Source organism: Muntiacus reevesi, chromosome 5, assembly GCF_963930625.1.
Source record: "Muntiacus reevesi chromosome 5, mMunRee1.1, whole genome shotgun sequence".
Lineage (NCBI taxonomy): Eukaryota > Metazoa > Chordata > Mammalia > Artiodactyla > Cervidae > Muntiacus > Muntiacus reevesi.
The window spans coordinates 25,327,264-25,342,278 of record NC_089253.1 but is presented as its reverse complement, the minus strand read 5'-3'; the positions used below and the strand labels follow the sequence as shown (position 1 = coordinate 25,342,278).

The 15,015-nt window shown below is 35.5% G+C and overlaps 1 protein-coding gene across 3 annotated transcripts in view; it reads left to right on the top strand.

The window, feature by feature from the left end:
* Positions 1–15,015, top strand: part of LOC136168730 (L-lactate dehydrogenase C chain) — a 37,805-nt gene that overhangs the window by 16,736 nt on the left and 6,054 nt on the right. For 2 of the 3 annotated variants that reach the window (XM_065936423.1, XM_065936424.1), the window contains exon 6: positions 1,175–1,292. In XM_065936423.1, coding sequence (XP_065792495.1) covers positions 1,175–1,292 — 118 coding nt within the window. Of the gene's footprint in view, positions 1–1,174; positions 1,293–11,154; positions 11,279–15,015 lie in introns of all 3 variants that reach the window. The other variant, XM_065936422.1, reaches the window with a different exon arrangement.

Below are 15,015 nucleotides of genomic sequence, written 5' to 3'. Positions count from 1 at the left end.
TAGAAAATTTGCATCACCCCCAAGAATTCCAATTCCTGTATTCACCCCCTGCCCTAGCCATAGGCAACCATTAATCTACATTGTGACTCTTGAGATTTGTTTTTCCCTGACTTTTCACAGAAGTAAAATTTTTAATGTGTGATTTAAACTATTACTTAGGTCATATGTCTTGGCTCTTTTCCTAACTTAAACATTTAATCTCTGCTACACATTTAGATGTTTTGGGTTCCTTCATAGCTCAGTCGGTAAAGAGTTTGCCTGCAATGCAGGAGACCTGGGTTCAATTCCTGGATCGGGAAGATCCCCTGGAGAAGGGAATGGCAACCCACTCCAGTATTCTTGCCTGGAAAATCCCATGGACAGAGGAGCCTGGTGGGCTACAGTCCATGGGGTTGCAAGAGTCAGGCACAACTTAGCGACTAAACTACCGCCACGAAACTACACATTTAGAACCTCATGCTTATAATGCTCTCTAATTCTGTGATGTGTATCAGTCTTCTTTTCGTAATGCCAACTGGTCCATTGAGAACAGGCACCATTTATTCCTTTATTCAATCATCTGTTTGTTCAAAACATTTAATAAGTACTTCAGTGGTCATAGTATAATAAGTATTTTTTATTTGATTTAAACAAATTTTTTTGACCAGTGCCTTAGTTTGATTCTGTTGGCTTGTGTTATTGTCTTAGCTTAAAAGAAAATAATCATTAAAAATAATTTTCCCAGATATGTTTTAATTTCTCCCATTTAATATTCCATGCTTTTAGTTAAAAAATCTTTGTATGGTTTAATAGTATGATATTAATTTATTGCTCTTTGCCCTCTTATAATATTTTGTTATTTCTTATAGATTATTTTCTTTGTGGATTCTATATTTATATCTTGCTTTAACATGACTCCTTACCACAAATTACAAATAAATTCTACTGCATATTTTATGATACTTTATAATTTTACTTTTTACATTTCTCTCTTTTGTCTATTTGAAACTTATTTTTATGTATGGTGTAAGGTAGTAACCTAACTTTATTCTTAAAAACCCCACTGAACTTACCATATATGTATGGCAAGTTAATAAAATATGATAAAGCCAACACCTGGGTTAAAAAAATCCACTGCATTTAAACAACTGAAGTATTGGGAAGAAGAGTTCATTCTGAGATTTATTTCTTTTAGTGCCTTTATGGAGTGGAGTAAATGTTGCTGGTGTTTCTCTGAAGAGTCTAGATCCTAACATAGGAACTGATTCAGACAAAGACCACTGGAAAAATATCCATAAGGAAGTTGTTGGAAGGTAACATTGGTTATTCACTTTGTTAGTACCTTAATAATAAGTTGTAACAACATATTTTACAGAGAAAAAGTATAAAAGTTGATTTTTGCTTTTTGTGAGGTAAATAACCTTCTGAAAATTCCCAAAGTTGGACTCACATAATGCATAACTTTCTTTTGGGGGAATTTTTCAAACAGAAAAGAAGACAGTGAGTACTTTCTGTTTCTATGATTTTGACTAAGTATATCATATAGGTGGAATCATTCAGTATTTGTCTCTTTGTGACTAGTATATTTTGCTTAGCATAATGTCCTTAAGGTTCATCCATATTATAGTATATGTCAGAGTTTCCTTACATTTTAAGACTGAATAATACTCTGTTGTATGTAAATATACCACATATTGCTTATTCATTCATCTCTTGATGGATTCTTGGTTTGCTTCCATGCTTTAGCTATTGTGAATAATGCTGCTATGAATATGCATATATAGATGTCTTTGAGACTCTGTTTTCAGTTCTTTTGGGTATATACCCATCAGTGAAATTGCTGCTGTTGTTATTCAGTTGCCCAGTAGTGTCCGACTCTTTGCAACCCCATGAACTGCAGCACGCCAGGCCTCCCTGTCCCTCACCATCTCCTGGAGTTTGCCCAAGTTCATGTCCATTCCATCAGTGATACCATCCAGCCGTCCCATCCTCTGATGTCCTCTTCTCCCTCTGCCCTTTGTTTTGAGGAACCACCCTACTGTTTTCCACAGTGGCTATACCATTTTACATTCCCACCAATACTGTAGAGAAGTTCCAGTTTCTCCACATCCTCACCACCACTTACTTTCTCTTTGACAGTGGCCATCCTAATGGATGTGAGGTGGTAATCTTACTGTAGTTTTGATTTGCATTTCCTTGATTAGTGATGCTGAGCATTTTGTCCTGTGCTATTAGGCCATCTGTATATCTTATTTTGAGAAAATGTCTATTCAAGTCTTTGGCCCAGATTTGAATTGGATTTTTGCTGGTTGTTGAGTTTTAAGAGTCCTTACTATATTCTGGATATTAATCTCTCATCGGATAATTTACAAATATTTTCTTCCGTTCCATAGGTTCTTTTCTTAAACCCTTTTCATATTGTCTTTTGATGTACAAAACTTAGAAATTTTCATAAAGTCCATTTGTCTATTTTTTTCTTTTGTTGCCTTTTGTGTTCTATTCCAAGAAATTATTGTCAGGTGCAATGTTATGAAGTCTTGCCCTGTGTTTTCATGTAAGAGTATCTTAGTTTTAGATCTTATATTCAGATCTTTGATTTTTTTTCCATTTATTTGTATTAGTTGGAGGCTAATTACTTTATAATATTGTAGTGGTTTTTGCCATACATTGACATAAATCAGCCATGGATTTATATGTGTTCCCCATCCAGATCCCCCCTCCCTCCCCATCCCATCCCTTAGGTCTTCCCAGTGCACCAGCCCTGAGCACCTGTCTCATGCATCCAGCCTGGGCTGGTGATCTGTTTCGTTTTTGTAAATGGTTTTAGGAAAGGGTCCAATTTTAATCTTTTGCATGTGGATATCCAGTTTCCCCAGAATCGTTGGTTGAAATGACCGCCCTTTTCCCATTCAGTGATGTTGGCACAATTTTTGAAAATCAGTTGAATAGATTTTCAGATATAGAGGTTTACTTCTGAGCTTTCTATTCTATCTCACTGGTCTATATGTTTATCTTGATGCCAGTACCATACAGTTTTGATTACTGTAGCTTTATAGTTAGTAAGTTTTGAGGTGAGAAAGTGTGAGTCCTTCAGCTTTCAAGATTGTTTAAGCTATTCCAAATCTCTTGAGATTCCATATGAATTTCAGGGTGAGTTTTTCAACTTCTGCAAAATCTATCCTTGGGAATTTTTGGGAATTTCACTAAATCTGTAGATGGTTTAGGGTAGTATTAGCATCTTATTAATATTAAGTCTCCAATTAATAAACATAGGTTGTGTTTCTATTTATTTATGTTTTCTTTAATTTCTTTCATCAGTGTTTTGTGGTTTTCATTGTATGTCTTTCACCTCCTTGGTTAATTCTGAAGTACTTTTTTTTTGGTGCTGTTGTAAATGGGATTAATGGGATTGTTTTACTAATTTCCTTTCAGATTGTTCATTGTCGTTAAATAGGAATGCAGTATTTTAATGTTGACTTTCTACCTGCTACTTTCCTGAATTCATTTATTAGTTAAATGTTTTTTGTTGTTACTGTTGTGTGTATGGAATCCTCATGGTTTTCTGCTTGTAAGATCATGTCATCTGTAAGTACAGATACTTTTATTGCTTCCTTTCCAATTTGAATGCCTTTTATTTGTCTTTCTTATCTAATTGCTCTGGTTAGAACTTTCAATGTTTGGAACTGGCAGAAGTGAGCATTTTTGCCTTATTCTTGATCTTAAAAGCTTTTAGTTTTTCACCATTGGGTATGACCTTCACTATGGGCTTTTCATATATGGTTTTTATATTGTTGAGGTAATTTCTTTCTATTCCTAGTTTCTAAGGTGTTTTTATCATGAAAAAGTATTATAAATTTTATCAAATAATTTCTCTGTGTCAGTTGTAATGACAGTGTGGTGTTCCTCTTTTATTCTCTTACTGTGATATATTACATTGGTGGATTTTGGTATGTTGAGCCATCTTTGCTTCCTAGGACTGAATCATGGTGTATAATCCATTAAATACTGTTGAACTCAGTTCGCTAGTATTTTGTTAAGGATTTTTGCCTCAGTGTTTGTAAGGGATAATGGTCTGTAGTTTTTTCTTTTCTCCCCCCGCCCCTTTTTAAATTATTTTAATTAAAAAAAAAATAGTGACTTTGTTTTTCTTTGGTATCTGTGTAATGCTTAGAATCAATAATAATGTCTTCACTTTCATTTCTGATTTTAGTAATTTGAGACTTCCCTCTTTCTTCTTAATTCATCTAACTAAAAGTTGTCAATTTTGTTGACCTTTTCAAAAAACTGTTGATTTTCTTTCTTTTGTTTTTCCATTCTCTATTTTGTTATTTCCACTCTAATCTGTATTGTTTACTTCCATCTGCTAGATGGGGTTTAATTTGTTCTTCTTTTCCTAGTCACTTAAGTTGTAATGTTAGATTGTTGATTTGACATCTTTCTTGCTTTTTAATGTAAGCATGTATGGCTGGCTATAAGTTTCCCTTTAGCACTGCTTTCTTTGTCTAATAAGTTTTATCTTATGTTTTCATTTCCATTTATCTCTTAATTTCTGTTGTGATATCTTTTTGATCCATTGGGTTGTTATAGAATGTGCTTTTTAATTTCCACAAATTTGTGAATTTTTCAGTTTTACTTGCATTATTGATTTCTAAATTCCCCTTGTTGTGTCAGAGAATATAGTATGATGCCTGTCTTATTAAATCTGTTGAGACTAGTGATTTCCCTAGTGGTCCAGTGTCTAAGACTCCATGCTCCCAGTGCTGGGCGCTCAGGTTTGATCCCTGACCGGGGAACTAGATCCCACATGCTGCAAGTAAGAGGTCATGTGCTGTAATTAAAGGTCCTGCATGCCACAATGAAGACTGAAGATCCACGTGCCACAGCTAAGACCCGGTGCAGCCACATAAATAAATATTCTTTAAAAATGAAAAGAACTAAATCTATTGAGACTTAATTTGTGGCATAACATTTAGTCTACTCTAGAAAATATCCCATGTATACTTGAGGAGAACATAGATGCTGCTGCTGTTGAGTCAAGTGTTCTGCTAGATCTAGTTGGTTTGTTGTGTTGAATTCTCAGTTTCTTTCCTTGCTTTCTGATTGAGAGTGGGGTAATGAAGTCTTCAGTTATCATTGTAGAACTGTCTATTTCTTCCTTCAATATTTTCACTATCTGCTTCATGTATTTTGATGGTCTGCTATTAGATGCATACATGTTTATATAATTGTTTTATTTTCTTTAACCTTTGGTTAGTATATAATGTTATTTGTCTATTGTAAACTCTTTGATTTAAAGTCTGTTTTGTCTGACCTTAGTATAGCCACGACCCTCTTTTGGTTACTATTTGTATAAAATATCTTTTAATCTATTTGTTTCTTTGGTTTTACTTACTTTTAAGTAAGTTTCATGTGATAGCTTTGTACTTGGTTCATGTGTTTTTATCCATTCTGTCAATCTCTTTTGCTTGGAGAGTTTAATTCATTTACATTTAAAGTAGTTACTGATAAGGAGTGGCTTCTGTCATTATGCTCGTTGTTTTCTATATGCCTTAGAGCTTTTTGTTCCTCATTTCCTATATTACTGTTTTGTGTTTATTTTTCATAGTGGAATATTTAAATTTCTTTCTTATTTTCTTTTATATATATCCTACAGCTGTTTATTATAGCTGCTTTTATTCTGGTTGCCATGGGGGATTACCTTTAGCACCCTAAAGTTATAATACTTTTAGTTGAATTTCTACCAGGTTAACTTCAGTAATGTACAAAACCTCTGCTTCTTCATAGTTCCATCCTCACCCCTTTTGATTGTTAATGTCATAAAATTGCATCTTTATACACTGTTTGACCCAAAATAATTAAGAATTATTTTAATTAATAATTAAATTATTAATTAATAAAATTATTAATAATCAATAATAATTCATTAATTATTCTTTTAAATGCAGTTGTTTCTTAAATTTGAAAATGAGAGTTGCATACCAAAGTCACAGTGATACTACCTTTTTGACCAGTTGTTCTTTTAAATGTATTAGTCTCTAAAATTATGCAGAAAACGAAAAGTGGAAGTAGAAACTATTGTTACCATATTACTAACTTTTATAAATATCCATGCATTTACCTTTATTGAGATCTTTATTTTTTCACATGACTTAAAATTACTATTTATTTCTCCCTGCAGTACTGTCTTGAGTAATTCTTGCAGGGCAGGTTTAGTGGTGATGAACTCCCTTAGCTTTTGTTTCTTTCACAATGTCTTAATTTTTTCCTCACTTTTAATTTTTTTTTTGTTTTGTTTATTTATTTATTTATTTTTATTTTTCAGTGGGTTTTGTCATACATTGATATGAATCAGCCATAGAGTTACACGTATTCCCCATCCTGGTCCCCCATCCCACCTCCCTCTCCACCCGATTCCTCTGGGTCTTCCCAGCCCACCAGGCCCAAGCACTTGACTCATGCCTCCCACCTGGGCTGGTGGTCTGTTTCACCACAGATAATATACATGCTGTTCTTTCGAAACATCCCACCCTCACCTTCTCCCACAGAGTTCAAAAGTCTGTTCTATACTTCTGCGTCTCTTCTTCTGCCCTGCATATAGGGCCATCGTTACCATCTTTCTAAATTCCGTATATATGTGTTAGTACACTGTAATGTTCTTTATCTTTCTGGCTTACTTCACTCTGTAAAATGGGCTCCAGTTTCATCCATCTCATTAGAACTGATTCAAATGAATTCTTTTTAACGGCTGAGTAATATTCCATGGTGTATATGTACCACAGCTTCCTTATCCATTCATCTGCTGATGGGCATCTAGGTTGCTTCCATGTCCTGGCTATTATAAACAGTGCTGCGATGAACATTGGGGTGCACGTGTCTCTTTCAGATCTAGATTCCTCAGTGTGTATGCCCAGAAGTGGTATTGCTGGGTCATATGGTAGTTCTAATTCCAGTTTTTTAAGAAATCTCCACACTGTTTTCCATAGTGGCTGTACTAGTTTGCATTCCCACTAACAGTGTAAGAGGGTTCCCTTTTCTCCACACCCTCTCCAGCATTTATTACTTGTAGACTTTTGGAGAGCAGCCATCCTGACTGGCGTGTAATGGTACCTCATTGTGGTTTTGATTTGCATTTCTCTGACAATGAGTGATGTTGAGCATCTTTTCATGTGTTTGTTAAAAATAGTTTTGCCAGATAGAAGATTCTTGGTTGACATTTGTTTTCTTTTTTAACAGTTTAAATATATCTACCCACTACTTTCTGGCTTCCAAAGTTTCTGGTGAGAAATCAGCTGATGATCTTATTTTTCACTTTTCCTCAATCTTTTTTCTTTCTGTGTCTCAGTCTGTTATTTGCATTGTCCTATCTTTACGTTTACTGATTCTGTCTTCTGCCTGCTCAAATCTGTTGTTTAATCCATCTAGTGATTTTTTTTTCATTTCACTTATTGTACTTTTCAGTTCTAGGATTTGGGCCTGGGGTTTATTTTTAGGTTTTATGTTTCTTTATTGGTATTTCCATGTTGTTCAGTCATCATTTTCTTGACTTTCACTATAGCTTCCTTTAGTTTTTTGAGCATCTTTAAGACAGCTGTTTTAAAGTCTTTGTCCAGTATATCTGCCATCAGTCCCCCACCCCCGCCACCAGGGACAGTTTCTGTTGATTCATTTTTTCCTTTGAATGGGCTGTACTTTGATGTATCTTTGTATACCTTGTGATTTTTTGTTGTTGAAAACCAAGATGTTTGAATCTAATAATGTGGCAACTTTAGAAATCAGAATGTATCCAGTCCCCAGGGTTTACCAGTTTTTGTTCTTGTTGGTATTGCTTTTGTTTTTTGATTGTTGAAAGCTGTTTCTGTGCCAAGGATCAGCCTGAGTTGTAATCTTATGGTCTTTGATGTTGTTTCTAAGCCTGTGCACATAGGTGGTTACTTTCTAATTTCCTCAAAACATGCAATTGGTTTTGTATATTCTGGTCTTCAGTGTCTGGCTCCCAGTGGGAAAAAAGAAATATTAGGGGAAGAGGAAAAGGGTACTTACTTGCTCTTTACATTCCCTAGAGGCCACCTTAGTCAAAAGGGGAGAAGCTTGCAACAGTTGTGGGGAAATGTAACAATAATGACTTTGCCTTCTTTGTCTCCACCTCTATTATCAGAAGCAGTAATCATTCATTAGAAAACGTATCTCTGATATTTGAAGAAAAGAGTTCTTTTCACAGGCTGTGCACAAGCTGCTTTGGGTACATGTGAACAGCCGCTCCTGTGCTAAGAGCTGAAATTAACCACAATTTAATATACAAGCCTTCCCTTGGAAGTTTCAAGCTTGCAGAAGACTCCAGAGCTTCCCCAAAAGTTATATCAGACAGAGTCTGGCATTGCATTTATTGTCTAGGTGGAGAGATAGATTCCTGGTGCTTCCTACTCTGCATCTTCCTAGAACCCTCCAGTACTTGAAGGAAGTTGCTCAGTCATGTCCAACTCTTTGTGACCCTGTGGACTGTAGCCCTCCAGGCTCCTCTGTCCATGGAATTCTCCAGGCAAGAATACTGGAGTGGGTAGCCATTCCCTTCTCCAGGGTATCTTCCCAACCCAGGAATCAAATCCAGGTCTCCCACACTGCAGGCAGAATCTTTACTATCTGAGCCACCTAGGTTTTTAAACTTAGACAACTGTTTTGTGAAAAAGCATACTCAAAGTCATCTTTCCATATACTCCTACCTTTTTGGAAAAGATTCATACCTACAGTTAACCCTTTACCTTGATAGCTTGTCATGACCTGCGTGGTTATCTTTGTGTTATATATTGCTCATAATTCTTATGACAAACATGTCCTAATATTTTATACATAGAAAAAAACAAGCTTTGTATACCTATAATCACGAGAATGCATAAGAACAAATAGGTAACCAAAATCCCTCACCAGATGTTTTGATAATTCTTAATTAATTGGACTATTTTATTTTTCCCTTTTGTTTACCATCATTTGTACCTTATTAAAGTTATTTGATACCTGCGTTTAATTGTGTGTTCAGTTTCTCTGAACCAACCTTATTTCCTCTTCTGGTCAAACTATTCCCACATCAATTGGAAATTTCAGGTTAATATCCCAAAATATTTTTTCTTTGATGGTTGTTAGTGGTATGTTTCATTTTCTTAAATTTTCTTAAGAGGACCTACAAACATTTGTTATGCCATATAGCTTTGGATAAGAGATTAAATTAATGCCTACCAAATGAAACGTATGTTAATATTACAGAATCATTTCACATTATTCTCAGCAAAAATGTCCCTTTCTCCCATCTACTATATATTTCCCATTGGGAGCTGTTTCCCAATAAATGCAGGAATCTATCTGATCTGGCAGGACAACTATAACCTAGACACTAAGGAACGTGTTTTAGCCAAGATTGGTTTCCAGATGTCATGGAGTAGCCGGTCTTTATAGGGATGTCACATTGTTGGACTTTTGTCTGTCCAGTCCCTGATAATTGTACTACAGGGACTGTTAGTTTCTTTTTCATTTGAAAGACTGTTGCTATAACGGAATAGTGATTAAGATCACATTTTCCACTGAAGTCGTGTGTGATTTGAATACCAAATACTGCAACACATTACAGATCAGTACTCATTCCAGTTAGTCCTTAACAATGCAGTGTCCAAAATTAAATTATTTACCCCTTTTTCATTTAGCAAAGGATCTATAGTTATAAAGACTCCTCAGGATACTGCTAGTACTTTCCTTAAAAACAACCCAACTCTTAATAGCCTCTAATTTTTCAGTGCCTAACTAACAATTGCAGAGAAGTGACAACATGATTCAATAGAATGTCCTTCCAGTTTCTGAATGGAGCATTTACTTTACAATATGGGTCAGGTTTTGTCTTAAAATACCTGCCTTAAAACGGCTTTTTCTTGATTCTCCCTTTTATATCAGCAGTTTTAATTTCATTAGGATGGTTAACAACAACTAAAGAATTAGTTCTTAGCCATTTTCTTCTTAACCCTCTTCTCCAGATTCCACTATTAAGATTTGTTCTCAGTTACCTAACGCTTAGGTTTCTTCAACTCTAAACACCACCAGTCAGTCAGTCACTCGGCTAAATTTCCTTTCCTTTTTTTTACTTACCCCACAGAGTCTTGGTTATATTGAGTCTGAAAGTTAATCTTAATTTTGATACCAATCTTCATGGCCTCTAATAGTGCCCTGGTTTTGGATTGATAGTCAAATCACAGGACAGCATAATAAGTATAGTCCATGTTGAGCTGATCCATTTGCTACTGAGTGTGTTGTGTGCAGTCCTGGAGCCTTGAAACTGTGCCTAGGTGGTTGCAAGAACCCCTGATACAAATAATGATGCTGGATATTCTGCGTTTCTTGTCCTGGATCCTTTTCTCAAAAATATATAAAATCTGAGCTAAGTTAAAACCTCTTTGTCCTTTAAGTTTTACTGTCAATCCAAACTCAAGATTGCTATTTGTGGCAATGCAAAAATAAAATACATATTTATTACAGAAAATAAGAAAATTCATAAGCATAAAAAGAGGTCACCTGTAAGCCTGTTACTCAAAAATAGTCACGTAATAATTTGCTGGATTGATATAATTCTAAAGTTCCTATAAAAATACATTATGTTTTTTACAAGCCTGAGATAAGAAATTATATAATATTTAGGATTATGCTATTTTCCTTTGAAAAAATATCAAAACATTTCTCCATGCTTTAATGTATTACTGATTTAATAATGTATCCTTAGGGGAAATATGTAACTTATCTTATAATTATATAAAGTTTAAACTTACATTGACACCTTAAGAATTTTATGTGGTCAGCAAGATATATATGCTAACTTTCAAGGTGATCAGATTCTATGTTTGGATATTTAAGCAAAAATACAAAAATTTGAAGCTAAGTTTCATTTCGAGTGTCATAAATGACCTAGTACTCTACCTTTATGGTAAACAAAGGGTAAATTACTACTTACAGTGAATAATGAAGTTTATGAGAATAATATAGACATTTTTATTGCCTATTCAGAGATAATTTCAAGAAAAGATCTCTAAGAAAATTTTAAGAGTGTTATTGACATGTAGGTTGCTTTAGAATGGATGCTTGAAAAATATGTTCTCTCTGAATCAATTCTCATGAATTTGATTTTCTTATTTTCCACAACTGTAGTGCCTATGAGATTATCAAGCTGAAGGGGTATACCTCTTGGGGTATTGGACTGTCTGTGACAGATCTGGTAAAATCAATTTTGAAAAATCTTAGGAGAGTGCATCCAGTTTCCACTATGGTGAAGGTAGGCTTAAATAGAATCTTCACTTATCATTCTTTTAATAACACTGAGTCCTTACTGTGTGCCAGGCATTACACAAAATGTTGAGAATATATTGGTGAACAAAATAGAGAGCCTGACCTTACAGAGTTTAATGAAAGATAGCAACTTAATAAAACAGTTACAAAGGCAAATAATAACACATTTTGTTAAGTGCCATGATGACAAACTATGAAGTTCTTAGAGTTTACCAGAAAAGAATTTAACTGCTCTGGGGAGGGGGCATTCTTGGTACAGGCAGGCAAGATTTTCTAAGGAAGTAAAATGTGACCTAATCTGAATAATGAGTAGGAGTTAATTTGGAAGGCTGGACTAATATTCCAAGCAGAGGGAGGAACACATGTGAAGGGGACCTGAGGTAGATATAAAAAGAGGGCACTTGAGAATCTGGAAGGAAAAAAAGGTCAGTTATTGAAATGCACAGAGCAAAGGGAACAAAGGGAGGTGTATGATAAGGCTGGGGGAAGTAGGCAGGGTTGGGCCACTGAAAGTCTTATAAATCTTATAAAGGGGTTTGGGTCCTTACCATAAGAGCTATGGAAATCCACCAAAGAACTTAAGAAAGGGACTGGTTTTACAGTCTTTGTTTTTGTTGTTGAAAAGATTCCTGGGGTTGTGATGGACAGAACAGATTTGAAGGGGACAAGAGTATAGGTGAGTAAACTTGAGAAGAGGCTGTGTATTACAGGAAAAAAGTAGTAGTAGAGATGAAGAGATAGGGACAAATTTGAGATACACTGTATTTAAGAGGTAAAATTCATAGGTCTTGGTAATGGAGTGAGGTTGAAAATGAGGGAGACAAAGGTCATTGTTAGGTTTTTGTTTTGCACAGTTAAATGGTAGTATAATCCACTGAGGGAGGGCATATTCAAAGAGAATCATATTTGAAGATCATGTTTGCAATTAGGGAGAAACTGAATTTGAGGTGCCTTGGTAATGTCTGAGAGAAAATAGGCAGTTGGGTACAAGCTTCTGGAATTCATAAAAGAGTTTTGGGTTGCAGTTATAAATGTGAGCATCATCAGCATGAAAACAGTAAGCCACAGAAGACAACTCAAACTAGCTTAGGCAAAAGAAGATATGTTGATTCATGTAACTGAAATGCCAAGGAGGCCTGAACCACATGCTCAAATTGTATCATTAGAGCTATTTTTTTCTCTCCACAATCTTTGCTCATCTTTTCACTCTTGTTGGCGTTAATATCCTGTGGACATTTTTCATGGAGCAACAAAGATGGTTCCCATCAGCTGCATGCTTAGAGCCGATAGTATCAGTACCCTGCCTCTCCATTACCCATATTAATTTCTTGATAATTGGCCTTTTTGGGATCACTTGTCCATTCCCATGATACTTGTCAGTCGGGGAGAGGAGGTTACCGAAAGGAAAAAAGAGGTTCTGTCAAAAAAAAAAAGAGAGATACTTGACAGGCAAAGACAATAGATATCCCTTACACATAGTAACTGAAATCATGAATTTCAATGAGCTTGCTTGAGGAGAGAGTATAAAGTGACAAGACAGATTGAGTCTTGAGGAATTTCAGTTTTGAAAGCTGAGTTTATAGTGTGAGTCCACGAGGTGACTAAGTGGTGGCCAGAGTTAAAAGACACAAAATCATGGTAACCAAGTGAAAGGAGGGTGCCTTAAAGATGAAGGATTGGTTTTCTGTTGTTGATTGATGTGAAGTCATGTAAAATGAGGGTTTGAAAATACCAGGAGGATAAAGTGACATATGTCATTGAAAGCCTTAGCAGGAGATGTTTAATAAAGTAATAGGAATGAAAAAGTCTAATTGGAGAACACCAGGGTCATCTTAACTTCAGCAGTATTGACTTTCAGACCAGGTAATTCTTCATTGTTGGGGATGACCTTTGTGTTGTGGGATGTTAGCAGCATCCCTGGCCTGTACTCATTAGATGCCAGTACAAAGCAATTTTGACAATCAAAAATGTCTCCAGACATTACCAAATGTCCCTTGGGAAGCAAAATCATTTCCACCTGACAGAACCTCTTAAGTAGCTGGGGAAATTAAAGTCAGTGTGAAAGTCGCTCAGTCGTGTCCAACTCTTTGCCACCCCATAGACTGTAGCCCGCCAGGCTCCTCTGTCCATGAAATTCTCTAGGCAAGAATACTGGAGTGGGTAGCCATTCCTTTCCTCAGGGGATCTTCCTGACCCAGGGATTGAACCCAGATCTCCTGCATTGCGGGCAGGTTCTTTACCATCTGAGCTACTAGGGAAGCCCAAAAGCCAGTGTAAACAGCTCTTTTGAGGTAAGTGACTGTGAAAATAGAGCAATAATTGGGGGGGGGAAATCAAGGCAAGGCAAGTTTTTTTCTTCTAAAAGGTAAGATGTAAAGAGGATACTGGAGATAGAAATAACAAGCAGAGAGGGTTGGTTAATAAGCAGAGCATTTGTGAAGATATTAGCCCTAGGAAGGAGGAGGGACAGATATTTGTTTTAATAGGGGATAACAAAGAAAACAGATAGTGAATCATAGATTTGTAAGTTTGGCATTGGAAGCATCTGATGATTTCTATCTTTTTAATGAAAGGAGACAAAATCATCTGCTGAAAGTCAAGGGAGATAGAGAAAAGTCAGATGTTTGAGAAGATTTGAAATTACTGTTGTAGATAATAAAAAATAAAAGTAAGCAGATTCAAGGCAGAATTACTGTCAAGTGGACTCATTTGAAATTGATAAGCATTAATTTTAACATGTTAACAACTTTGTTGTGTCATTTTCTCTAGGGATCTGAGTGCAGGAATGGAGAAATAGCTGAAGTCATTGGGGTTTGGGTTTTATTTCAGGAGTGTTAAAAGAGGGAGAGAAAGGAAGACAGAGATATAGATAGTTTTGGTTTCTACACATGTTAAAAATGAGTTTGACCTTCTACTAAAGGGTCACAGTCAAATTCAAGACCTTTGCCCTTACATGTTATATACATACAAATGAATAAATTACAAAAGAAAATGATTAATAAAGATTTAAGAAATATTTATAAAAGCTAAAAATTAAAATAGGCAGAGGGTCTTAGAGTACGGCAAAAGGGTTACAGAATGGACCCAAGAAATGAATCTTAAGTTGGAGGAATCTCATAACAAAGTTCAGAGTGGGATACTTAGGGTGGGAAGAGAAGGTCTCGTGAACTAAAGAAAGAATACAAGAAATTGGAAAGAAAGGGAATTGGTTGATTTATCCACATGGACAATGACATCACCAAGGATAAGGGCAGAAGCTGAGAGGGAAGATTATTAGGTGTTAAGAGTCTTTTATGAATAACAGGAATACTCAATAGGTTTGGAGATGGTGATTAGAAAGAAAGAGCTAAATAAGATGAGCCTCAAAAAATAGGGGGAATTTTTTTAAGAGGGCAAGGGATTAATAATTTGGAAGAGACAGTGAGGAGTATTCAGTGGATTTCACATACTGTTCCTGACTAAGCAATTACCTCTAGAGGGCTCCTGAAGAAGAGTTAGGTATCAAATGAAGGCTCCTCAAAAAGAGATTGAGTAATATGGGAATTTCTTAGTCATTACTGAACAAATCAATAGATGAGTTATATTTTATAGGAGATACTTAAACATTTGACATTAAGAACAGAATCATTTGTATGCTCTTATTCTTTTGTCCCAGTTCATTTTTATTACTTCACATTTTCAGCAAATAAAGTTGGCAATAGAGTTTATTTAATATTACTATAT